This window comes from Equus caballus, chromosome 17 (assembly GCF_041296265.1).
Source record: "Equus caballus isolate H_3958 breed thoroughbred chromosome 17, TB-T2T, whole genome shotgun sequence".
NCBI classification, from domain to species: domain Eukaryota; kingdom Metazoa; phylum Chordata; class Mammalia; order Perissodactyla; family Equidae; genus Equus; species Equus caballus.
The window spans coordinates 70,340,100-70,366,467 of NC_091700.1; the positions used below are offsets into that span (position 1 = coordinate 70,340,100).

Genomic DNA, 26,368 nt, shown 5'->3' on the forward strand with positions numbered 1-26,368 from the left:
TGAACTTGGGCAATGTGACACAATTTTTCAAGAGTTCCATTAATTGTGTATTTTGACTTGCAGGGTGTTTTTTAAAGCCAAGCTAAAGCTTACCAGAAAGTAAAACAACATAAATTTTTATAAAATAATTTTGATCTCACCATTTGTTTTTGTTGTCCATCCTTTCCCATCCATCTCCCTGAGGAGAGACGATCTACATGGTCCTGATCAAGAACACACAGTGATGCTAGAGCAAGCCAGAGCTGTTGAAAGGAAAGACTGTTACAAGTGAATTTTTAGGAAAGATTTAAAAAACACTGACTGCCTGGCACATGATAGCAGCTTAATAAATGCCAGCTAAACTTGAAAATACACAGCTACCTTGTGGCACTCAAGTTTTCCTGATGTGCTACCAGGCACACACGCTCACTGCAGTATGTGCCACGGACATAGTAGCACTCAAATATTTACTGAGTAAAGGACTGTTGCTCTGATGAACCATTCTGTTTTCTACCTGACATATAAAATTATTCTTTATTGGTCTACTGTGTAAATTATATATCAGTAAATGAATTTAAATATTTAATATACCAATGCCTCCTGCAGATTTTTCCAATCTAGTGTTGTCTGCCTGAGGCATCACATTCAAAGGAAGGTGGCAAAAATGGGTGTTTAATTTTGCGCAGTTCCCTGAGGAGTTGAGTATATATTAAATTCCTTCGGACAGTTCCTTAGAAGTCTCTGTAAGCCCCAATCGTCTAGCACTATGCTTGTTACACTTTATCAGAAATAAGTAAATGTCTAAAAACTTTAGAAAATTGCCCTCAAAAATAGTTTAAAACTTTCTGAGGCTTAAAGGGTAAAGTTCAGTTTTATATAAAATGATACATTTCTTCATTACTGAAAAATAGAAGATTACTTAACTGTCTCAACTCTATGAGGTACATGTGAGTGTCACTGGATATGAAGAGTAAGAGAGGAAAAAACAGGGAAAGAAAAAGCAGAAAAAGAAAAAGAAAGTATGCAAGGAGAAAGGGGAGCGCAGAATGAAGGAAATGCGTGCATGGTGGAAAAGGCTTACTGTCAGAACAGATGCTTCCGAAGTCACACTCACTAGCAACAGCCCATAAATTGGCCTTTTCTGCCCTAGGGAAATACAATTTATCTTCTTTTTCAGACTTCTGAGGATTAACTTAAGCAATTTCTACCAGTATTTACTTCTTCCTGATGCTGTTACATTGCCCTGCTTCAAGGAAACCTCAAACCTCTTTTGGAAGTATATGGGACACGAAATTTAGTAGGTGAAAATTTACTGTACGTACAAATTTACATGTGAAGAAAGCAATTCCACTTCCTAAGAGATTCTGCCCTACCCCGCCCTGGGCACTCAAACTTTTTGCTTTTTAAAAGTAAGGCCCATAAACCCAGAAGTAGGCTCTAGCACTCTACTTTGGGACCATACTTTTGGGCTCTACTATATGGCCATACCAAAAGGAGTAGGGAGGGGCCTTTCCTTTGGAGGACCTTCAGTCTATCACAGCATAATGCTGACACTAAACATACTGTGGTAAGTTACAGTACATACATTATTAGAAAGACAATACACTGACATATGGGTAATTTAGCCTTTTCTAACCAGTATATCCCTAGCTTCCTAAATAATAACAAAAACAAGCGATAAAGAACATATAGCAGTGAATATTAATAATCACCATACTTAGCTCATAATTCAAAAAAGCCTTCAAATGTTTTCAATAAATACAGTATTTGGTAAAAAAAAAAAAAAAAAAAAACACATGGATTAAGCTACGTTATTGATTTAAAATTGTTCAAACCTATTACTGAAAAAGAACATAGAATGACACAGGCAAATGAAACAGAAACCTACCCTAGTTGTTGCAATACACCTCACTGGAGATCTGAATTCTTCCTCCATCTTGGTCAAGGCAATGATGGTTTCTGCAATGGCATTTTTTGTCACTCGGGACCATGCTTCTGACAGATGACCCTATTGAGCAGGAGAGAATAATGTAATAAACAACCAGAAATGATTAATCATAGTAGCAAATTCTATTCTCTTAAATAACATTTCTCACCAAAAAGAAAAGATTTAATCATTCGTGAACTTTTAGATCAAGGGGCATACTTTTGAAATAAAAAATCCTTTACAAGCCTAAGAAAAATTCAACTCCAGATCACTATTTTGATGATTCAAAAGAAAAGTAAATAAAAATGTAGGTTCTCAATACTCTTTTCCTGTAGAGTTCAAGGGCATTGCCTCTTACATGTAGACAAAAACATAACAGAGGTACTAAGGTGTCTATGCATGAGAAATTTAAATTATGAAACCTTGTTATTTAACATGAAATTTATACAGCTAAGCTAACTGCTTTAGATGAGTATTGCTGGAACCCAAGAGCCTAAATGGGTTCAAATTATAACTACCTTAATTTGCTAACTTGATTTTTACCAAACACCAATACTACCATAGAATTTAGGTGTTCCTAAACATTTTTCCAAAGTATTTTCATCCAATGAACATATTGAGAAAGCCTACTTAAGAAGTGAAAAAATTCTCCTTTTCTCTGATTGAGGAAATGTTCACACTGTTGGGAAAAGTGATAGAACTTCCTCCTTCCCCAGAATATCCTTCCTCGTCTCATATCCACATGCTACTAATCTTTTACGGGGCAGTTCAAATTCAAATTCCTTCTCCTCCAAAATGCCTGCTGTCTACTCTACCCCTCAGGAACCTATAATCCACAGTATCCTGCCCTCCTCAGGCTGGACTCCTGGAAATATAATGGAATGTACGGAAACTAACATTACGGAGAAACCAGTAAGAGCCGGGCACTCTGAGAAGTAATTCCCTTTCCTCCACATTCCCAGATCTCCCCCCAAAGCCAACATCTAAAGATAGTGGTATAGGACATTAATAAAGAAGAGAAAAGGTTTTATGAACCATGAGAACAAGAAACTTCTACTTTGGGGAGCCCTTTTTTTCTCCCTTTAGGCTCGTGACTCAGGCTGTTTTTTAGGGTTCAAAGAGTATGTCTTATTTTTTAATTTAAGTTTTAAAGTCTTGGAAAACTTTCATAACAATTCTCAAGTAAATTAATTGGGAAGCTTGAAATGAACATACTTTACACAAAGGATAAATTCACTATTAACTGAAAAGACAAATGGCACAATAGTTAACCTACTAAACAGAGCCTTTAAGTAAAGAAAATAACATGAATGTACTTCTCCTATCAATCCAGTAGAATAAGCTGCTTGTTTTACTCATCAGATTTCTACTGCACTTCCCTGACATAATGGACAGGAGGATGGGAACTTACTGCCGCCATATCCTTAATAAGTTTAATGATGATCTCTGAGATCTGGGTGGGAGTTGAGCCCTTCATCCACCAATGACTTTCACCTCGTCGGATATAACTACAAAGGAAAGTCAGCATTTGCAAACCAATCAGTGACAGTTATAAATGAATAAGATGAAAACTTATTTCAGCATGCAGGTATTTTAGCTTTTTAAATGATTCAATCAATTAAAGCATTTTAAAAGAAAATTAATCAAAACATTACCCAGAATCTATCTCTTCAACCCCCAGAGAATAGCTATTCTGATGTGTTCTTTTTCAAATATTTCTGTTGATATATTATTTTTGTAGGCATTTTCTAGAACAGTGCTATTTAAAGTATATTCCATAGACTTCAAACTATTTGTTACCAGTCCACATAGAGATGATAAAGAGCTTGCACCAGAATATGCCAACTATATCATTGAGTATACTACCATTTAGTTCACCTGACATTTTTTTTCCCCTAGCAAGACTAAATGAAGGAAGCGATACATTGATTTACATTCTGGTGTTATTTGCTTAATGTCATGTATTGGCTCTTTGACTAGCATTATTCCAGATGTCTCTAATTTTTTGCTGTCACACACAATTCTGTAACAAATATCTTTGTATATATATCTTTGTGTGCATGTATGAACATTTTTGAGGGAAACAGTTCTAGAAGTAGAATTGGTAGGTCAAAGGATATATATTTTAAATACATGATATGTTCTCAAATTGACATCCAAAAAGGCTGTAGCAATATACATTAGGTGTCATAAAAAAATGCCTATTTCTCAAAATGTTTGTCTTTTTCTCATTGATTTGTAGTCATTCTTCTAATATTACAACTAATAATTCATTGCCTACTATATCTGTGTTAAATGTTTTTTCCAAGTAAGTTGCTTGTATTTTAAAACATTTAAATTGTGCTATCAGTTAATTTACATTTTTATATAGCCAAATCTGTGAATCTTTTCTTCTGAAACTTTTAGGTCCTGTGTTTTGTTTAAGGAGGTCTTCCCAAATTGAAGATAACAAAAATATTCTCCTATAATTCGTTCTGGTAGAGTTTTAAAAGAAATATATATAAAGCTTTAATTGATCTCAAGGTCACTTTTGTATATAGTGTGAGGTAGGGGCCTACAATTTTTTTCTACATGAGAAGTATTCCAACATTATTCAGCAGACTTTCTTTTCCCCACTAATTCAAAATGACACTTTTATTATAAATGGCATTCTTTTTTATATACAGATCAGTCGTTTATGGCTTATAGTTGGTGAAGAAGCAGACAAGGTGGAATTTGAAATCATGTCTTAACTCTTCAAAGAGTGGCTTGCTCTGTTCTATTTTTGCACTAAAAGAGACGCAATGACAAACCTGGAATTGAAAATCATTGGAAGGGTAACTGTTGTAACTCCTTTGCCCACGGTGGTACCAGCTGTTCCTGTGATGGTGGTTCCTTTGGCTTTTAGCTGTACTGTGAGTGCTTTGGCAATGCATCCTAGAAACATGTCCAAGATACCTAGCTTATTCCAATCTCCTTTCTCTGTTGAGTGAATGATATCACTGATATCTGCTGGGGGAAGGGATTTCACTCCTATGATGCTGGCCAGCCGATTAGGGGTCACTTCAGGTAAAACTCGTCTTAGTAAGGAGGTCACCTGGTAAGAAAAATAAAAGGAACAAATTCCATTTAAAGATTGGTGTTTTAAAGTTTTCATCTGTTTAATAAGCCTAGCTGCCATTCTATGACTTTGAAAACTTTGAAAAGGATAGAAATATGACTTAAACCCTATTTTAAATTTCTCAAGTGGTAATTAACACTGCAGGGCAGCAAGAAAAAAAAAAACGTGTCTTTCATTTGGTCAGGATTAAAGGAAAATTACGCTATATATCTCATGGTAATATGACAATCAATAGCCAGGATACTCTTTATTACAACAGCACATTAGTAAAATGGAACATATCTTGCTTCTTCATATTCTCATTACAATGAGTCAAAAATAAAAAGCGTGGAGTTAAAATACAATCCAAAAACTAAAACTTACAAAACAAAATAAAAATCAATACTTAAGGCCCTAAGGTGATTCTCTTTGCTAGTATAATTTTAAACAACGTTTCAGTGGTATGAGCAGTCACCTGTCTCTGGACTCGAGGGGAGGCTGTGTGGAGCAGTGAAAAGAGATCCTGGAGCAGAGTTAGTTGCTGAGCCAGATACTGCCGGCCCACGTTAGAGCCACTCAGTGCTAAAACCATCGAGAGCAGCTCAAAGCAGTAAGCATCAGAGGAGGCATCTTCATCATTGGGCTGAGAATTGGCATTTTCTTTGCTTGATATGGCATGTTCCCATTCTTCACGAACTCTGGTAGCTTCCATGCGAATAGCCTGGACTATGTGAGCACACACCTATTTAAAAGCAACAGAAAGAAAACGTAAAAACACATTTTTAAGACCAATTTACTACTCCTAGGCTAAAAAAAAGGCAAAAAATATTAGCTGATACTCAATTTAATACTCTTCCTCTCAGTTAATTCTCCATCATACCATTCTCTTAACTCATCTTAAAAACAATCAAGAAAAACTAATGGAACCATGATTAAAAATCTGAATATTGACATCAACTATGGTGTAGAAATTACTTTTTTACAAGTTACCAATATCTCTGCCTGTGGTTTAAGATATCAAACAAAAACAAATTACCATATTTTATCACTTCAAAGGTACATTTTCCCTCACATTTTAACATTTCTATTCACAATGTGCTTTATAATTAATGGTATCCACAATTTAATTGGTAGCAAATTTTCTTTTTTAGTGATATATAAAATAAGAGCACATTTTATAACTGGTAGCATCTAGGATTCCATGAAATGTTCTTAAAAAGATAAAGCACAAATAAATTTATGATATTTATTTAAGAAAAGACTTAATAGTGTTGAAAGTTAAAATAACGGGCTAATTTAAAACCAATACTGTGTTTAACCTTTGAAGGGCTAACTTTTAAGTCACCCAGGCACACCACTGTCTGCACAGTCTAGTGCTGCTGTCCCACCTCCTTCTCATTAAAACATAAGCACTGATTTAGCTAATATTATAACTGCTCAGCAAAATAACAATAAAAATAATCCACCAACAAATTAAAAAAACAGTGGGGAAAGGATCACAGGAAACACAAATGAAATCTGACATAGCTGGGTATTTGACATGAAAACGAAAAGAATCTACCTGAAAATGAGAAATAACAAAGAGCAGCAAAGAAAGAAAGTTAACGTTCATAACAAAAGCTTTAAAGTGATGCAGGTATGCCAATATACTCCCTTCTCTCTAGAAAAAGGGAGACACACGATGGAGGACCTATAAAAAAGTCAGCATAAAAAAGCTTCCATAAATTTTGGAAAACACTTTACACCTGAAAAAAACAAGAGAAGACAATGAGATGGCTATTAACCAACCTGTTTTTGTAAGTTAGTCAGTTTACTCCTGCTGAATATGATTCCAACCATATGTTCTTTCAGGTCAGCATCTGATGTTGCCTTTAAATAGAAAAAAGAAAAAAAAAAGAAAGAAGCAGGCTTTTTGAATAAAATTTGTATATTTCACATTTTAAAGTATCTTGAGAAATAATTATGCAGGTATTTTTATAAGGTGAACTTACTTTAATGTCTATAATACTAAGACAAAGGATAAAGTGTGAAGAAATCACTACTGGCTAAGGTGACTATAAAAAGAACAAAATTTCCAAATTTAAGAAATCTAGAGGAGTATACTATGTTTTCACGGATTTCTTTAATGTAGTCAATTGAGGTCACTTTGATTGAATCTATTTCTAAATTGTGAACATTATTAGTTCACATCCTACATTCAGTTGTTAGAAGAGCAATTTAGGAAAATGACATTTGGTTAAAAGGAAAGTGTCCTAACAAAACTCTATGATAATGGTGGTCTTGAACTACGCTCCTTCCAATACCAGCAGTAATCAAAGAAACATATCGTAAGAAGAAAAATGACGGAAGAAATTTTACAGTGCTTACTACATATCGCACTCTTCTAAGTGATAGATAGATATATAACAGGCATACATACATATATACACACATATACACACATACATATACACACACACACACATATAATCTTATTTAATCTTCACAACAACCTCCTAAGCTAAGATCTGATGTCTTGCCTATTTTACAGGTAAGAAAACTGACAGAAGGCACTCTTTTGTTTAAGAATAAAAAATGACTCTTGGTTTCACTTTTCGTAGAATAGAGAAAGCCACAAGAGAATGTCACTCCCACCTTAACAATGAGAAAAAGCTCATAATCTACAAAACCATAACTTTTTTGGTACCCATTGGAGAGTTGAGCTTGGCAACCAGGTAAACTGAAATCCAAAGAGACAAATCTATATAGTAGCTGGACACTTCAAAACTCCTCTTTCTGTACTTGACAGAACAAGTAAATGAGCAAACAAAAATCAGTAAAGCTCTTGAAGACTTGAACAAAACCATCAACCAAGTTGAACTAATTGATATTTATAGAACCCCCTCACAGACCAAAGCAGAGCTCACATTCTTTTCAAGTGTACACAGACATTAACTAAAATATACCACATTATGAGTCAGAATTCAAATCTTAACAATTCTAAAATGACTTATATAAAGTATATTCTTTGACCACAATGTAATTAAAGTAGAAATAAATAATAAGAAGCTATCAGGAAAACGCCCAAATATTTTGAAATTAAACGAGACACTTCTAAATTAACCAGGGGTTCAAGAAGAAATCAAAATGGAAATCAGAAAATATTTTGAACTGAATGTAATGAAAAAAACAACACACCAAAATTTGTGACCCTCAACTAAAGCAGTGCTTAGAAGAAAACTACAGCATTACTTATACGAGAAAAGAAAGGTCTCAAGTCTATGATCTGTGTTTGCACCTTATGAAACTAGATAAAGTACAAAACAAACCCAAAGCAAACAGATCGAAATAAATAATAAGAGAAGATATATCACTACAGATTCTACCAATATTAAAAGGATAATAAGGGTGTATTATGAACAACTTCTACCAGGAAATTCAGCAACTTAGATGAAATGGACAAATTACTTGAAAGAACTACCAGAGCTCACTCAAGAATAGATAACTGCAATAGCCCTGTATCTATTAAAGAGAGTAAATTTTAGAGTATTTTTTTGGCTATCTAAAATACTAGCTAGATTAAACATTAACAAATGAGCTCCTTTCAGATAGTTTTTTTATCTCCTTATTTTTAAACTACTTTCATAATTTGTTTCTTTTTTTTGCTTTCTTAAAACAGTTTTATTGCAATATAGTTCACATACCTTACTATTTACTCATTTAAAAATGTACAATTTAATGGTTTTTAGTATAGTCACAGACATGTGCAACCAGCACCACAGTGAATTGAAAGCATTTTCAACACTCCCCCCAAAAACAATGTACCATTTAGCTATCACTCCCCTAATTTATCTTCATATTTATTAAAGAAAAATGAGCTGCATATAAGCTAATACTGCATATCCATTAACAAACATAGCAATATGTAGATTATTTTACTGAATAAAAGAAAATGACAAAAGAGAAATACACAAGAATATCGATTCTGATAAAAATTCTCAGTAAACTAGGAATAGAAGGAAACATCCTCAATCTAATCTGATTAAAAGCATTTACAAAAAAATCTATAGTTAAGATCATAGAATGGTGAAAGACTGAATGCTTTCCTTTTAAGATCCAGAAAAAGCAAAGATGTCTGATCTCACTACTTCTATTCAACATGGTACTGAAGGTCTTAGCCATTGCAATAACACAAGAAAAGAAATTTAGGGCATATAGATAGGAAAGGAAAAAGTAAAACCAAGTTTCTTTACAGACTACATGATTATTAAGAGAATCCTAAAGATTCTACAAAAAGCTTCTAGAACTAATAAGTGAATTTAAGAAGATCACAGGTTATATGGTCAGTATACTTATAACCTTAAGAAAGTCAATTGTATTTTTATATAGCAGAAATGAACAAGTGGAAAGCAAAATAAAAAATACCATTTACAAAAACATGAAACATTTAGGAATCAATTTAATAAGACGTGTACAAGATTTTTACACTGAACTACAAAACACTGTTGACAGAAATTAAAGAAGATCTAAATAAATACAGAGATATACCATGTTTACAGATAGGAAGACTCAATATTATTACAACGTCAATTCTCCCCAAAGTGGCTCATCAATTTGGTGCAGCAGGGTTTTTTAGAGGGGGACGAAACTGACAAGCTGATTCTAAGCTTTATATGGAAATGTAAAGGACCTAGAATAACCAAAACAACTTTGAAAAAGAACCAGGTTGGAATCTAATTTCATAGTTTTCTATAAATCTGCAGTAATCAAGACTGCACTAATCAATCTGCAGTAATCAAGACAGTCTGATGTTGGTGTAAGAATATACATATAAATCAGTGGAAGAGAACAGAGAGTCCAGAAACAGACCTACACATTATGGTGAATTGATCACTGATAAAGGATAATCTTTTCAACAAATGTTGGTGGAACAACTGACAGCTGCATGAAAAAAAATTAACCTCAACCCTTACCTCACACTGTTTAGAAAAATTAACTGAAAATGTATATATCTCTAAACAAAAGACCTAAAACTCTAATGTTTCTAGAAGAAAATAGGAGAAAATCTTTGTGACTGTAGGTTTTAGATAAGACACGAAAACCATGAGTCATTTAGAAAAAAACAGATCAACTGGACTTCATCAAAATTAAAATTTTCTGCTCTCTGAAAGATAAACCACAGACTAGGAGAAAATATTTGAAAACACATATTTGGTGAAGGACCTATATCCTGAATATACAAAAATATTTTACAACCTAATAATAACACAAACAACCCAATATAAAAAATATGGGTAAAAGATGTGAACACATATTTCACTAAATAAAGTACAGAGATGGCAAAGAAGCACATGAAAATCTGCTAAACATTATTAATCATCAGAGAAATCCATATTAAAACCCCCAAAGAGATACTACTACACACCTACTAGAATGGCTAAAGTTAAAGAGACTGACAATACCAAGTGCTGTTGAGGATGTGGAGCAACTGGAAATCTGATACACTGCCAGTAAAAATGTGAAATGGTTTACCCACCTTGGAAAAAGTTTGGCAATTTCTTATAAAGTTAAACATACACTTACCATACAGCCTGCAATCCTACTCATAGGTATTTACCACCCAAAAAATTAAAACATACCCATAGAAAGATCTGTATGCAAATATTCATAGCAGCTTTATTAATGATAGTGAAATAGGAGAAGCAACCTAAATATCCATCAAAAAGTGTAAGGATAAACAAATTATGGTAAATTCTTATAATGGAATACTTCTCACAACCAAAAGAATGCACTGCTGATACATGCTCCTACATGGATGAATCTCAAAAGCACTACACTAAGTGAAAGAAAGCAGATATAAGGCTATATTCTATGTGGTTCCATTTATATGACATCCAGGAGAAGCAACACCACAGGGGCAGAAAACAGTTTAGAGGTTGCTAGGGTCTAGCATGAGATATGGGGACTGAATACAAAGGAGTATGAAGGAAATTTTGGGAGTGATGTTTTAAAACTTGATTGTGGTGATGATTTTACTACTGTATACATTGGCCAAAACTCATCAGTTTAAAAGGATGAATTTTTTTTATATGTAAATTTTACTTAAAAAACCTGACAAATTATTTTCTTAAAAATTATGTTATCGTGGGCATCCAACAGCTATCACAATCTTTCCTATTCAACCTTAACACTTCAACATACACTCTCCTACTATTGGGCCAGCCTCGTCAACGAGCCCTTGCTCCCATCCTCTCTATTAATCTAACTTTCATTCATTCTCTTTCAGGTAACTCATATCCAATATCCCCCAAGAAGCCTTCTCTGACTACTCCTGGGTACAAGCATCTCAATGTACTCTGAAATCCTATGACATGCACAATTTTTTCACATATTTAATAAGTTGGTTATATACTATACAGTATCCTGGTTGATTTCTTTTCTAGGAGGGGTGGAGGGTTCATATCTAAGAATAGAATGTAAGCTTAAAAGGGCTTGGTACCAATGCTCATGGTTGTTTAGTACAGAATTGCCATTTGCTAAAATCTAGCTGATTTAATGAGTGGTAACACAGTCCTGTAGTCAAGTAAATGATATCTCCAAAAGATGCTGGAAGAAATTACCAGAGTTTATGAAATTCTATTTTTCACAGACCACCCCACATAGAAATATGTAGTTGATATAGATACTACTGTATCAGAATGCACAGGGTTAGCCTAGGTAAGTCCTTGAAATTATCTTTCAAAGGGCTGCCAAGGTGATTATCTGTAACATCTAAAGACACAAGAATAGTAGGACCAGTCAGGGGTGACTTCTCTTTCTTGGAAATGCATGAGGTTTTCCTATTAGGTGTAGTGCTTTACTTTATACCAAATAAAGAAGGCAACTGAATTTTAGAAGAAATTTCAAGAACAGTATAAAGAACAGGTTATCACAATAAAAATTTACTGAATGTATGTGTGTTTGTGCCATGGTGGATACACAGACAAACCAGACATGCACTTGGTCTTTAAGACGCTATGATTCAGTAGAAGTAAAATATGCATATAAATAAAAATAACAAGAGAGAAACTAAGAAGAGACATGTAGAGATTACTACAAAGTTTAGCAGAAGGAAAACTGCTTTTTGTTTGGGGGAAATCATAAAGAAGGTTCATGGAGAAGACAGTGTTTTTGAGCTGGACTGTGAAGGACAGATAAAATAGAGGAAGGAGAAGATAACTGATAGTGCACAGCACAGTAAATGACTAAGTTAATTCTACAAATGCTAACATTTGAGCACAACAGCCCAAGGTACACAGCAAATTTTTTGTGTGTGTGTGAAGAAGATTGGCCCTGAGCTAACATCTGTTGCCATCATCTTCTTTTTGCTTGAGGAAGATTGTCGCTGAGCTAATATCTGTGCCAATCTTCCTTTATTTTACGTGGGATGCCACCACAGCGTGGCTTGACGAGTGGTGCTAGGTTCACACCTGGGATCTGAACCTGTGAACCCCGGGCTGCAGAAGCGGAGTGTGTGAACTTAACCACTACACCACCAGGCAGGCCCTAGAGGAAATTTTTTTGTTACTTAAAATACTAGCTAGATTATACATGAACAAATAATGAATTTCTTTTGATAGCTCCTTCATTTTCTTTCTAATTAAAGTAAAAAAAATTAACTGCATATAAACTAATATCATATAATCATTAAAAATACATAGCAATACATGGATTATTTCATAGAACAAAAGAAAGAAAATGAAAAATGTAAATAAATATTTTTAGAATACAAATAAATACATTGTATACTTTTTCCTCTCCTTCAGGTGATGACAACAGTGCTTTTTCCTCTTGTTCTGGTGTGGGTTCAGCATCTCCAGAGATGAGCTTTCCAAATACCTGATAAAGAAGACAGGAACATGAGAAGGAACTAATGGCAGGCATTATCACTGTGAAAGCTAGAGGACTCATTAGCTGATTCTGCAGGTTTTATAACATTACTATGCTATTCCTGCTATACACCACTACTTTTCAGAATTATGAATGAAAAATGAAACAAGAATTTAGGGCTATAAGAAGAAAAAATGGGCCAGCCACATTTTTAGCCAGTTTTAAAAAATATTTTGTTACCCTCTTATTAAAACAATATATTATTTCAATTTATCCTGTGCTAGAAAATGTAGTAAGGCCACTCACTTGAGATGTAATAAGTCTGAACACTCGCAGAGTCTCAGCTTCACAGTTCCTTTGCTGGGCCACACTGGCTGAAATCTGGCCAGCAATTTTAGTGCTTTCACCATCCTTCCAGCCCAGAACCTTAACTTGTCGAACTCTCAGTGTATTTTCTGGGCCTTTTAATTCAATTTTGATGATGTGATTATCTCCTCCTGGAAGTTCACTTGTTACCCAGCCAATGTGCCTGGAATCCAGATCAACCTAGTAAAGCAGAAAAGGGATATAAACCTGACACAGCCGTACTACTGTCTTATCACTGTCCTAGATTTAGCACTAATGACACCAAGCTCAAATGACAAACAACTGTACACATTCAAGTTCATTAGGTTATTTCACATCGATTACCTTATTTAAACCTTGTGAGGATAAGTAATATTATGATAGCTATTATACAGACGAAGAAGTGAGCTATTATCCACACAGGTGGAAAGATTCTAGTAAGTGACAAAGTTGAGAATTGAAACACAGGTCTGACCACTATATGGCTTCTGGGCCCAAGTTACATAAGTGAAACCATTACAATTTATGTGACTGTATTTTACCTATACTGACTGTAAGTAGAAACACCAGATCAGTAATGAGGTCTTGTTTTGTGCATCTTCACATTAAAGCATCATTTAAAGATAGGCATTTTCAATGTACAGTTACTTAATATGTTTTACTTTTGAAGGAAAATTATATAATACATAACTTCACATTTGTGATTCCTTATTTCACTGTATTTCATTGAGAATATAACTTTTTTCAAAGATTAAATTTCAGTGCACCGTGAAATGGTTTTTGACACTATTCTCTTTATAAAATGAAAATTTACTCTTATGGCATTTGATGTCCTAGGAATGACTTGGAACTTCAACATTATTTCTATAGATACCTAAATTGATATTATTTTAATTGATAAGGTCACTTTTCTAAACAGTATTAAGCATAAATAAATATCTCATTAAAGAAGATTATTTCCCCAAATTCTTAAAAAATTTAAGCAAAATTTAATATTTGTTTAATCCAAAATCTCAATTCATTCTTTCAATATGATCCGAAAACAAAACAAAACAAAAGGTCAACTTTAGTGGGATAAAGTAGCTACAGAAGACCTTTGATAAAAGTTTCACTAACACAAGTGAGTTTATAGAGAATCTCAGACACATGCCCAGATAAACCTTAACTTGTTTCTAGAGTTGGTTTGTAAACTGACTTGCAACCTAGATACAGTTGCAGTGTTATAAGTGATAGAGGACAACAGCCCACATTTTAACCTGAAGTGTAGGTGAATTTAGGTGTTAATTGTGAATCGGATCTGTGACAAATTTTAAGTCACCCTAAATCTTTGCAGGGGAGCAGAAGGCTGTAGAGGGTGGAGGACTATAGGCAGAGTACATTGCTCATGACTAGAGAACATTTTGGGCAACAATGGGTAAGATGTTTAGCACAGGAGGATGGTCATAACTGTTCCTATGTATGGACCATTTGTCAATTTAGTGTTCTGTAAGTAGCTGATTTCCTATAATGCTTTGGTAGCATGCCAAGATTAGAACTCAACAGTGGAGACTGAGAAGAAGAAATTTCTCCCTAGGTAGCAAAACATTTAATGACAAAATTTTAGTTACCTGCTTTATTCTGCACAAATCTTCTACTGCTTTGCCAGTTAAGAAGGTCATTGAGGTAACTTTATTCTAAAACAGACAATTCAAAATAGTTATTTTGTCATATTCCTCCTCCAGAACTCACAATATCACATCAGCTCTTCTGCCTGTCTTTTATGGTCCTTTCTAACTGACCTTACTCCATCTGTCTATCTAGCCACAATTCTTACAACTCCAGTCTTTTATTCTTACAAACTATCTTAAATCTCACATTTCAGCCTTTCTCCATGGGCTCTGAGAGAGTGGCTTGGCATTCTTTCTTTTAATCCAAAGTCTAAACATTTAAATTCTATCTCTATTAAGAAGCCTTTCAACAACTCTGCTTGTCACTCTTGTCCCACTCTCATCACTATATTCTCATGGCTTCTGCAAGGAAAAGGAAGGAAGGCAGGTAGCTTAACCAACAAATACTTGTGCGTATCACAATGTACCAAGACTGTCTTATGGACTTGGAGAAAGATATATGAGAATGATGGGTTTCATGCCCTTGAGATCCTTGCCAACCTAGGGAAGGAATCTAACACATAAAATAAATAGCAAATAGCAGAAGTTTAATACCGTTAAGGACTGAAAAGAGTCATGCTGGTACTAGAGCTAGAGACCTCAAGGATGAGTAAATTTTATGCAAAGCACATCAAGAAAAAGATTAACTAACATATTAATTCCTTGGAGAGCTGCATACTTTAAGTGCCATAGGTTGATGCAATTCAAATCAACAAATGCAGCATATAAGGCACTGTGGTGGGCAGGCTGAGGGACATAGAGATACATAAGCCTTAAGTTTGCATATAAAGGAGCTTTCTTAAAAGGAAAGCAGATGCCAGTATATATAGTGAGACTATTATGTCCCATAAATATTGTTATGATTATCTCCTCTAAAAGGCAAAAATGTCATATCGATTGCAATCATTGTTCTAGGGGAGAGTATGTTCTGGCTTAAATGTATCATGAATCAAAGATAACTTCATACTGAGCAGTGAGTTCTAGCCAAAAAAATGTTTTGAGTTATTACACTTGATAAAGTAGTTGTACCAATTGAAACTTGAGACTGAAGAGGAGATAAGCTCATGATATACTAGTTAAGTCCCTTTTTCTTCTTCAATACCAGGGAAGATAAAATCTGCACAGATGGACAGGAGTTGGGGGTGGCTATGGATGGCAAGGAGTGCTCTGACCACAGACTGGACTTCTGTGGTTGGCATTCCATCCAAGTTATCTGACACCCAACCCCACTGCTGTGGCTCTTCCTGGGAAAGGAAATATGGGAATGGGATAGGAGCAGCTTGGCAACGGTCCATGGGGATTTATTAATACTGATCTGCTAGCAAGCCACATCCATTCTGAGGGAAACAATTCCGAGCAGTATTCTTCCCCAGGAATGGGGGTAGAAGTATGGGAGTTTGGCCGTTGGCGCTACTTTGTCCTTGGTCTCAATACTCCAAGAAATAGGACGCTTTTTCCTCTGATCAGTGCCTTTTATGAAAGAATGCTTAGTTCAGTTTAAACATGTGGACAGGCTAAGGCTAGGGAGAATATAAATTATAATTACTTAGGTTAGTCCAGGAACTCTCCTACTCCCCTACGATGGCTGGGTGTGAGGATTAGAAACTGAAAGCTCTTTACACTACAGGTCAAAGTGTATTAAGTGCCATGAGAATAATGTAAAAAAGAACCCAGGGGAGAGAAAGAGTAATTTATATAGAGGAGGTACTGGTAGTGGATTTCTCTGCTGGGTCTTAGAGATTTTGGGAGAAGCTGACGGGCAGAGTTCAAGGGAGGACTTCTGGGCCAACAGAATAGCTTAAACAAGGCCATGGAGGTAGAAAATTACAGAGCAGACATTTATTTTGCTTAGTTGTAGTCATGGTATATTTGTAATCAGACGTCTATAGAATTCATATTCCACAGTATCCCCAATCATATTAATCTGTCTTTAGACAAGATTTATTTTTGAAATATAAAAATGCTGTTTGGTTGGTGAAGTTCCAAATGAAAATCCTTTTGCTAAACTCACAAATGAGAGTGCATGATTACTAAAGGTCTGAAAAGAACTACTGAATCACAAGTTAAGTTTCCTATCTTACCCCAAGATCTCGGGAATTGTCCACGTGAATAGATACATAGCGGGCATTGATTCCTTTTACACAGTTGATGGTGATGTTCTTAGTTTTGTTTTTATCCTCATCTCCTGATTCCCAAAAGGTTTCTGTGGAACCATCTGTCAAACTGCCAATCATGGCAGGCCGGCTTGAAGTTTTTATGTCAACAATGCTGGTTAAGTCTTTTAAGGACATCACTATGCATAATTCCTACCAGAAACAAATATAAATAATTATAATACTCAAATGGAAATCTTCCATGATAATGGAAGACATAAGAAATAAAAGAATCAAATTGTTTACAAGTAACTTTCAGTTTCTCCTTCAATACATTGTTGAATATTAACAGGGTTAACAGTTAAATGACTGACCTGACTCATAGCTTCAAAGCCAGATTGTATACTGATGCTAAAACTCTCTTCACTATCTCCATCATCTGATTTTGACAAAATGTTGTTAATGTGATGAAAGACGTTGCTCTGATGGAGGAACTGGTGATCAGACTGCTTGAACTTCAGACTCCAGCATCTATAAAGGCAGAAGCAATACATTAAATAATTCTTTTTTCCAGGAATTTCTAAGAATTCCTGGTAAAAAAGCACTCTGGAGTTAATATTTCAAGAAATCTTAATACTCTAGAAAAAAAATGTAAAAATTCGAGGAATAAACTCATTGCTACTGGGTTATTTTTTTTGAGAGATAAAGGTAAGTTCTTTGGAACAAGGCAAGTTCTAAGGAAAGTGCACCCATTTTAAATATAGAAAAATTGGATATATGAAGATGAAGACTACAGAAGCAAAAAAGGTTAAGAAATCAGTTTTGTAGACAAGTGTTCCCCCAATTATAATAGCCCCTCAAATTTACTAGTCTTACAATTCCACACTAATTCAGAGTATGACACGTCTTGTACTTCAAAAATCTTGTGAAGAGGAAAGAAAATCTCCCCTTTGCTGATCTTATCATTAGGGATGTGGGTAGTCAAAATCACTCCATGAACTTATTTCTTATAAAAATCACTGGAGGATTTATATATATGTGTAGTCTAGTATGTGGATCTGAAAACAAGGTTCACAATGTAAAAGTAATGCTAAATCTGAGCAGATGTGGACTTAAAAGCAGGTGATGCTTCTCAAGGTAGTTGTAGGATTGGTTGCATATAACTAGGCTCCACTTCTTAAGATTCTCTTCAATTCAAAACCCCATCTTGATTTCTGTTTTTGAGATGTCATTCTCCCTCTCCCTTTTGTGACATTTAAGATTCTGCTCTTGGGCAGCACTGAGACAATGGATTCAGGGTGGGAGAGAGGGGAAAGTGAGGAAGACTGCCACAGCCGGTGATAATTTAGAGCACTAAGAAGTACATTATCCACATTTTACAGAGGGGCAAACAGGTGTGAGCTAAGAAGGACAATTCTAAACTATGACAGTAACGAGGGAAGCACCATCACATCACATAGGGATTCTTTGTAACTTACTATTTAGAGAAGTCTTTCAAGCATTTTGTGCTTTGAATGCTCCATAAAAACCTCTTCTCCAATAGATTCAGAATGCTCAGATATAAAATTACCTGAGGGCCATTTGCTGTAATGAACTGCCACTGGGGAGAGACATCATAAGATCGGAGATTGTTTGAAGCAGGCGGTGAAACGTATGTGGCAAAGGATGAGCGGCTTCACCTGCAATCACTATGTCTGAGAGTGGATGCTCACATACTCTTGTATCTTTCTCCTGAGACAAATTGAAAGCAAACTGATCAGTCTGTGTGCTTGAAGGAATTTTCCCCACAAAAACATATTACATATATTTAAAAGTGTTATGTATACTTTAAAGATACTCGTGTAACAGAAATGTAAACAAAACCAAACCATACCCAAAACATACGTTAAGATTAACTAATTATGCTTATACCACTTTTATGGGAAACAATCATAAGATCACTCATAAATAAAACCACCAAACAAATGAGTAACATATATAAGTATCAATTCTAGTGTGCTCACAAATCTATTAGCAGGGTCAATCTATATGTGTACGTAAAAATGAGCCATTCCTCTCAGTTGAGCCTCACCCAAAGCTGACCCACAGAGTTGTAAGCCAATAAGAAACTGTTTTAATCCAGTAAGTTGTGGAGATGTTTGGTACGCAGGAACAGATAGCTGGTACAGGTGTGTGACAATCTCACATTGTAAATGCGGATTTTTTTCTATTTTTCCTTGCAGTTCTGTCAATTTTTACTTAATATTTTTAAGGCTATATTATTAGGGACATACATGTTCAGAATTAATCTTTTATCATTTTTGTAAAGAATCTTTTTATTCCTAGTAATAATTTTGTCTTGAAATCCATTTTTTCTGGTGCCAATTAGCTGTACCAACTTTACTTTGGTTGGTTTTTATCCAGAATATCTTTGTCTAACTCTCTACTTTTAATCTTCCTGTATCCTTATGTTTTAGATGTGATTCTTATAAACAGCATCTAGCTTTTTTTTGCTATCTATTTTGATAGCCTTGTCTTTTAAATGGAGGATTTAGTCCTCTATGTTTTTACTTTAGATATGGAAATGAGGCCCACAGTGAGCTACAAAGGTAAAAATGCGGCTGGAACCCAGGGATCCAGTTCAATGCTTTTCCATTATATAGGCTGCCTCTTATAAAATCCAAGTGTCTTCTAGCCAAAAGGAGATTTTTGAATTTCATGTCCCTACACAGTATCATTTTACTCTCTGATATCTTACAGCAATATCGTAAAGTAGACTGATCGTCTATGTAATAATGTTGCCCTGGTTATCTGTCTTATATTCTACTGTAATAGCTTATACCTTCTAGTTGATTGCTTCCTGACAATGATGTTTAGTGAGAAATCAGAATTGACTGACAGTATTTTCGCTAGAGAGAAAACTTTCAGTAAGTATAGTTAATATGTTGCTCATAGCAACAAAATTTTATTCTTGCCTTTAGGTTATATAATCTGTGAATGACCTCATTCAAATTACCGCACTATCTGAAGGTGGTACTACTCTTTTATAAAAATATAGACAATTAAAAAAACAAAAATCTCACTTACTTGTTCTGCATTTTCTTTGTTTGTTTTATTTTCCTCATCCTCTTCTTCCTCTGTTTCTACTGGAGCAGGAGTCAATGATGCCACAAAATGCCACAGAATATCATGGAGAGAAGTTGTTTGGATGACATTACACAGAAGCCAGTTGAAAGCCTGAATAAATGATGGTTAAATGAGTCCAAGATAAAAAGAAAATATACAATTAAAAAATGCAGGGCCTTTCTTACTCAGAAACAAAGTACCTCCACAGACTAAGTGTTTCAAGGAAAGATACTAAGTTTGACCTTCATTCCACTGAAAGCCCACTGAACTTGAAATAGTCAATATTTTTGGTCCTAATTTAAAAAAAACCATAATAATAGGGAAAATAGTACTTACAAAATGCAATACCAAAATACTTTTTCAAACCACGTTTTTTTGCTGAGGAAGATTTGCCCTTAGCTAACAACTGTTGCCAATTTCTCTTTCTTTGTATGTGAGCTGCTACCCCAGCACGGTCACTGACAAACGAGTAGTGTAGGTCTGCATCTGGGAACCGAACCCTGGGCCACCAAAGTGGAGCATTTTGAACTTAACCACTAGGCTATTGGGGCTGGCCCTCAAACCACTTTTTATTTCAAAAATTCATCTTAATATTAATTTACTCAAGCAAATTTTTTTCCAACTTGCATTTAGGAAAAACATAGGCTGTTCCTCAAGCTCTACACAAACTACCACTTAGTTAAATATATTTATATTGCTCCCATCAACAAAGTGGCAGGTTATCATACCTATGATAAAGAAAAAAACGTATGCTATATACAAATCTATGATATACAACAATCCTCTCATTTCCAGAAAATAGATTGACTCAGATATCATTAAATTTATAACTCAAAAGCCCTACTTCTCATCCCCTTTATTCTTTTTTTTTTCCTGCTTTTTTCTCCCCAAATCCCCCCAGTATATAGTTGTCTATTTTAGTTGTGGGTCCTTCTAGTTGTGGCAACCTTTGATTATTCTAACTGAAATGACACTGTGATTTCAAAAAGCTTTTAAAAAAGATAATATCAGGATTCAAATAATAAAGCAATTCACAAATAAATTTCTTCTGAGTGCTTAACTATGGAACTCTAAATTCATTTATATTCATAAAATTAAGAGTTTAATTTTGATGTAAATGTTTGATATTTTCAATTGGCTACTGTTTCTCTTAATTTGTTGCAATTTCTGTTTGGTAAAAAAGGGACATCATTAAATGGAATTATCACATGATTTGTATGATGAATCAACAACCCCACGAATGTATTCATACCTCCATAGCAAAAACTCGACAAGCAGATTTCCTTAATGCCTGTTTCATTGCTATTTCAAGACCTTCTAGATCATGATGCTGTATAACAAAAGCTAAAACTGGCCACTGGAAATTTCGTTCTCCTTTGGAAAGAGAGCTGTGGGCTGAGATTAGCCGGGAAAGCTCAGGAGATGGATGTCTCAAGAGGGAAGAACCAACTTCTATTAAAAAAAAAAAAAAAGAAAATTAATTTTCACATGCAATACATAAGATTAATATACTTCAGATGATACTAAAAATAATAGTATCTGGCTTATTCACTTTAGAGTCTTTGGGTTTTTTTTTTTTTTTTTTGCATGGGACACAAATCATAACGACTTCAATTTTTACTGAGGCTCAGAAAGAGTAAATATCTTACTTTCCTAAAGTCATACAGCTATTAAGTTGCAGAGGCGGGTTTTGAATCCAGGACTGAATCTAAAGTTCATGTTTCTAAAACACTAAACACTAAGTGATTTATTTTCTCCCTAAACGGCATCTACATTTTATCCCCATCATTTTCTAAAGGAGTGCTTTATAACAAAGCTGTCTCAATAAAAGCTCAAAAATATTTGTTGAATGAATCTATACATCACTGGGAGATGTTCAATGTTTTCCTTGGGGTCTTCAATAAGATACATAATCATCTATCTATAAATATTAGGTCAGATCTTCATTTTAGTAAGTGCCCTACCTGATAAATCAGTACCATGTTATCTTTTTCTCTTGTGTTTCTTTCTTTATTCTTGAGACAGACTCAACCAACCCCAATTTGGGGCCAAGATAGCAATTGGTCCAGATTATCTGATTAAGAGTTACTCATATCACCCAATTTTATTATCTAGGTAGAGTGGTAGCAGCTGCAAGAGTTATAAGCTTCTGTTGGGAGTCGGAAGACAATTGTGAAAGTAAAGTCATTGCAACTACTGGTTCACTGACACTTAGTGGAAGAGATAACGGCAGCAATATTTGGCTTAGACATCTAACAAGCAAGATTTTAACCGTCAATTTATTCTTGAATAATCACTGAATGATCTCGGGGGGGTCTCCTCTAACTAATGCAAAATTTAGAAAGGCACATTTATGGCTGTGTCACAGAGCGTATGTGTACCACAATTTACAATTAATCCATTCCTCTTCCTTCAAAAATTAGATTTTAAAAAATATCTGCAAATAAAACCATTTAGATCACTCAGTCTTCCTTTTCTTCTTTATACTTACCAGTGTCTCCACTGTTAACTCTTCTTCTAGGAATGGCTTTAACTCGTGCAGGTAAAATGGAGTGTTGTTTGTCATATTCAGAAGCAACAACTGAGTATGATCTTTGGAAGACAGTTCTCTTTGCAAGATCAGTATCAGTTATGGGACTAGTTTCCAAACTGCAGACAGAACAAGAGGACAGAAAAAAACTTAGGAAAAAAGTCAATGAAACGAGACTATATTTAGTTTATAATAGTGTAGTCAACTATGTGACCCTATATGCACATGGAAAAACACAAATTCAAAGCCAACTTGACAATCTCTGTTTAAATCATAGTTTGATCTTTCCACATGCAATAACATTTTGACTGATTTCAGAACTGCATCTTAAAACTTTCGGTTTTCTTAAATCTACTTTGCATTTTAAATGAAAAAGAAGAAAAGGCATCAAATGTTCTAAGCTCCTTTCAGAATCAAAAGCATGGTGGTGAAAGTCGTGTATCATGACATTCAAGAAAAACAGGCAGATATATTCATAAGAGCACTGAATAGAAAGGAAATGGATATGTACATACAGAGACCTAATAAAATGGAAAGTGAAATGAGTCAATCTTCTTTTGGCATATGAGTGTCCTAGTAGGTTTCTCATTCTTGGGAAGTGCCGCTCAAAGCCCTTTCTCGAGCATGGCCACCCCAAAGTGTTAATGAAAGGTAACAAACTGATTTTTGGCATCACTTATATTATACTTACATTCTATATAAAAACTCAATGATTTTCATTGAAGTTCAAGTAAACAATTTCTCTATTTACTATAGCAACATTAAAAAACACTTGAAAAGTTATTACGATGGTTATATAATTCCCTTTATTGAAGCATTTTATAAAAAAGAGAAATTATCTCCCCTTACTTTTTCCCTGAGACAAATTTACAAACTGTTCTCTTCATTTATTATTTTTTCTGAGACCTCATTCCAAAGTGGGATATTTTTGCTCTCCTTGAGTTCTGGAGTTGTTTCTTTTCCATTATTTCAAGCCAGGTTTGAAATCCTACATCCCCCAGTACAGCTTAGGTATTTTCTAGTAAGTGGCTAACTCCCTGGCTGTCTTCTTTACTCACCCACCTCTCTAAGTGTATAAACATTTTTTTTAAATAAACTATAAATGTTGTACATAACTGACTGGAGTAAATGTGCCGGGATGTTAGTTTGGGCTGTTTGGTTCCAGAATGACCAGAATATAGGGATATGTTAATTTAATCCACATTACATATGGTGCTACTATAAACCACAAGATATCTGTTCTGCTTTCAGAGGAAGTTTATCTAACACCTTAAAAAAAAGAATTGTTATACAACCTAAAAAATAATGACTTGTTGTTATAAAAGTGATCATGCTTGTGAAAAAACTCAAGCAACACAGGAATACCCAAAAGAAGCAACAAAGATGACCACCATTAATTCAACCTTGGCTACTTTGAGCTAGATAATTCCTTGTTGTAGGGGGTTGTCCTGCATACTGTAGGATGCTTAGCAACATTCTTGGCCTCTACTCACTAGGGTGCCCGTGGAACTAGCCCAGTTATGACAACCAAAAATACTTTCAAACATTGTCAGGTGTCACCTGGGAGGCAAAATCAACCCCCATTGAGAACCACTGATTTAATGGATTCATTATTCATCACCTTTTATAATAGCTTCAGTTTGTCAAAACTTCTTTAAAGAATAGCTCAAAGGTGCTATGTTTCCTGAATTATTGTATGCTTAAGAATGTCTCAACCTGGCTGAATATAAAACACTTGGATCACGGTTTTTTTCTTTAGGATTTTATATACATAAGTGTATAGTCTTTTAAACATGCTTTTCATTAATCATTTGATTAATCCATAATTAGATTCTTTTATATTTTATTATATTATATAAAGTGTTATCTTATATAAAATATAAAATGTTATCTATCTTATATATAGATCTTTTATATTTCTGAGTATGTCTGACTGGGTAAAACTTCTAAGGTAATATTTTCTTTCTTTTGGAGCTTTAGAGACATCATTTCATTTTTTTCTTTCATTCAAAGTTGTTATACAGAAGTCTGAATTCAGTCTTTTTCCTTTTGCAAGATGACTTGTTTTTCTCTGCTCAGATACTTGAAAAATTCTCATGGTTTTTCTCATAGCGTTTCAATAACTTAAGCTATTTCTTACATTTACCTATTACAAAAATTTCCTTTTAATCTGGAAACTCAGCACTTTATTATTTTGGGAAATTTTTTCTTATATTTTGCTTTAGATAAATTTTATTCTATATTTGTTGGATTTTCTACTATGAAAATACCAGTTATTCTTATGTTGGATTGTCCTGTTTCCATACCTGTTATCTTCACGCTAATTGCTATAATCTCTTTGTCCTTTTATTCTTTCGTCATTGTGATTATCTCAAACTTTTCCTCTATGTCAATAACTCAAGTTACTATTCTAAACATTTCTAACTTATTAGTCTTATAATGATGCTGATTTGGTTTTCAGTCTGTCCTCTTAGCTCTGTAATGGATCTTTTTACCTCATTCTGCTTTTTAACCCATTCTCACATTTGAGTCTTTGTTTTATTAAATTTATATCAAGTTTTTCAGTACTACAGAGTATTTACAGAAATTTTCTTTTTTTCCTTGAGAAAGTTTTCTTTCAGATTGAGTTCTTCATCTGACCTATATGACATACCATTTATTTTCTGTAGGCAGCTCTGTCTAGGTCTTTTGTTATTTCTGATAAAGTATGGGTGGATTTCCCTAGACGTCCTTTTCCACAATATTTGATGTCTGTTTTATTCCCCTCTAAGAGATAACTTGAGATTTTATTCAATGTTCTATAGCAGGGACCATCCCACCTAGTTGGGTGTATATCCTATTTCGGTGGCAGCATTCCCTAGGTCCTTGGATTGTGGCTTTGCTTCTGGAAGGAGCTATGGAAAACAGAATTCCCTAGAAGATTTTCAACTTCTTCTGTGACACTACTGACGATACTAGACACCTCTACACTAGAGGATTTTATCTTGACTATGATATTCCATAATACATAAAATAAACATCATAGATATATTTCATTATCTTTACCTAAAGTTTATACCACTTGATTTTCATCCTAAAGGGTAATACTAACCCAATGAATCACACTTATCAAACTAGTCTCAAAACGGTTTCTAACACTTTAAAAAAAAATCTCTCTCCTTTAAAGATACTTTACTACCTTTAAAGATAGAAAAGGCTGCCCTGCACTGTTCAGAAAAAATTTCAAGGGGCGTTCCTAAAAAAACTCTGATGAATAATTCACACACTTGGGGGAAAAAGTAGTAAGTATTTTCAATGGAAAAACACTCATTTGGATATATAAGTTCTATTATCTTTACTAAAGTATCTGTTATATTAGTATATAATTATAACTGTATAGTATTAACACAGTGGCATATCTTAATAAGCACATTCTTTCCTCTGTCAGTGAATGTCTTCCTTTCCAATATGTTCACAGTTATTCATGCCTGAAATCTTGATGCTCCTAAACTTATCCTTTCCCTTAGTCAGTCAGTCAACAAGTCACACTGATTTTTCCTACAAAATATTTTCTTTATCCATCTTCGTTTCATAACAATTGCCAACATAATCCAATTTACAGACTTAGCTGAAATCTTTGATTAAATTTTTCAGTTTCTTAATTGATACTGTGAGACTATCTGTATTTTTATCATGTCATTCCTCCTCTAAAAAGTCTCAGTGGTATCCTATTTCTTTCTGCATTATATTTACACGCTTCTATTCAGTTTTCAAGAAGCTCTTTGATAATATCACACCTAAGCAGGGGAAGTGAGGGGGCACATTGCAAGCAATAAT

At 34.4% G+C, this 26,368-nt stretch overlaps 1 protein-coding gene across 30 annotated transcripts in view; it reads right to left on the reverse strand.

The window, feature by feature from the left end:
* Nucleotides 1–26,368, reverse strand: part of MYCBP2 (MYC binding protein 2) — a 256,284-nt gene that overhangs the window by 15,285 nt on the left and 214,631 nt on the right. For 28 of the 30 annotated variants that reach the window (XM_070239261.1, XM_070239263.1, XM_070239259.1 and 25 more), the window contains 15 exon segments: nucleotides 22,514–22,671; nucleotides 21,275–21,474; nucleotides 19,984–20,133; nucleotides 18,488–18,648; nucleotides 17,292–17,448; nucleotides 16,906–17,130; nucleotides 14,786–14,851; nucleotides 13,140–13,379; nucleotides 12,744–12,842; nucleotides 6,774–6,854; nucleotides 5,461–5,727; nucleotides 4,699–4,982; nucleotides 3,318–3,414; nucleotides 1,868–1,987; nucleotides 141–242 (listed from right to left, as the gene is read on the reverse strand). In XM_070239261.1, the coding sequence (XP_070095362.1) occupies nucleotides 141–242; nucleotides 1,868–1,987; nucleotides 3,318–3,414; nucleotides 4,699–4,982; nucleotides 5,461–5,727; nucleotides 6,774–6,854; nucleotides 12,744–12,842; nucleotides 13,140–13,379; nucleotides 14,786–14,851; nucleotides 16,906–17,130; nucleotides 17,292–17,448; nucleotides 18,488–18,648; nucleotides 19,984–20,133; nucleotides 21,275–21,474; nucleotides 22,514–22,671 (2,407 nt within the window). 30 annotated transcript variants of the gene reach the window in all.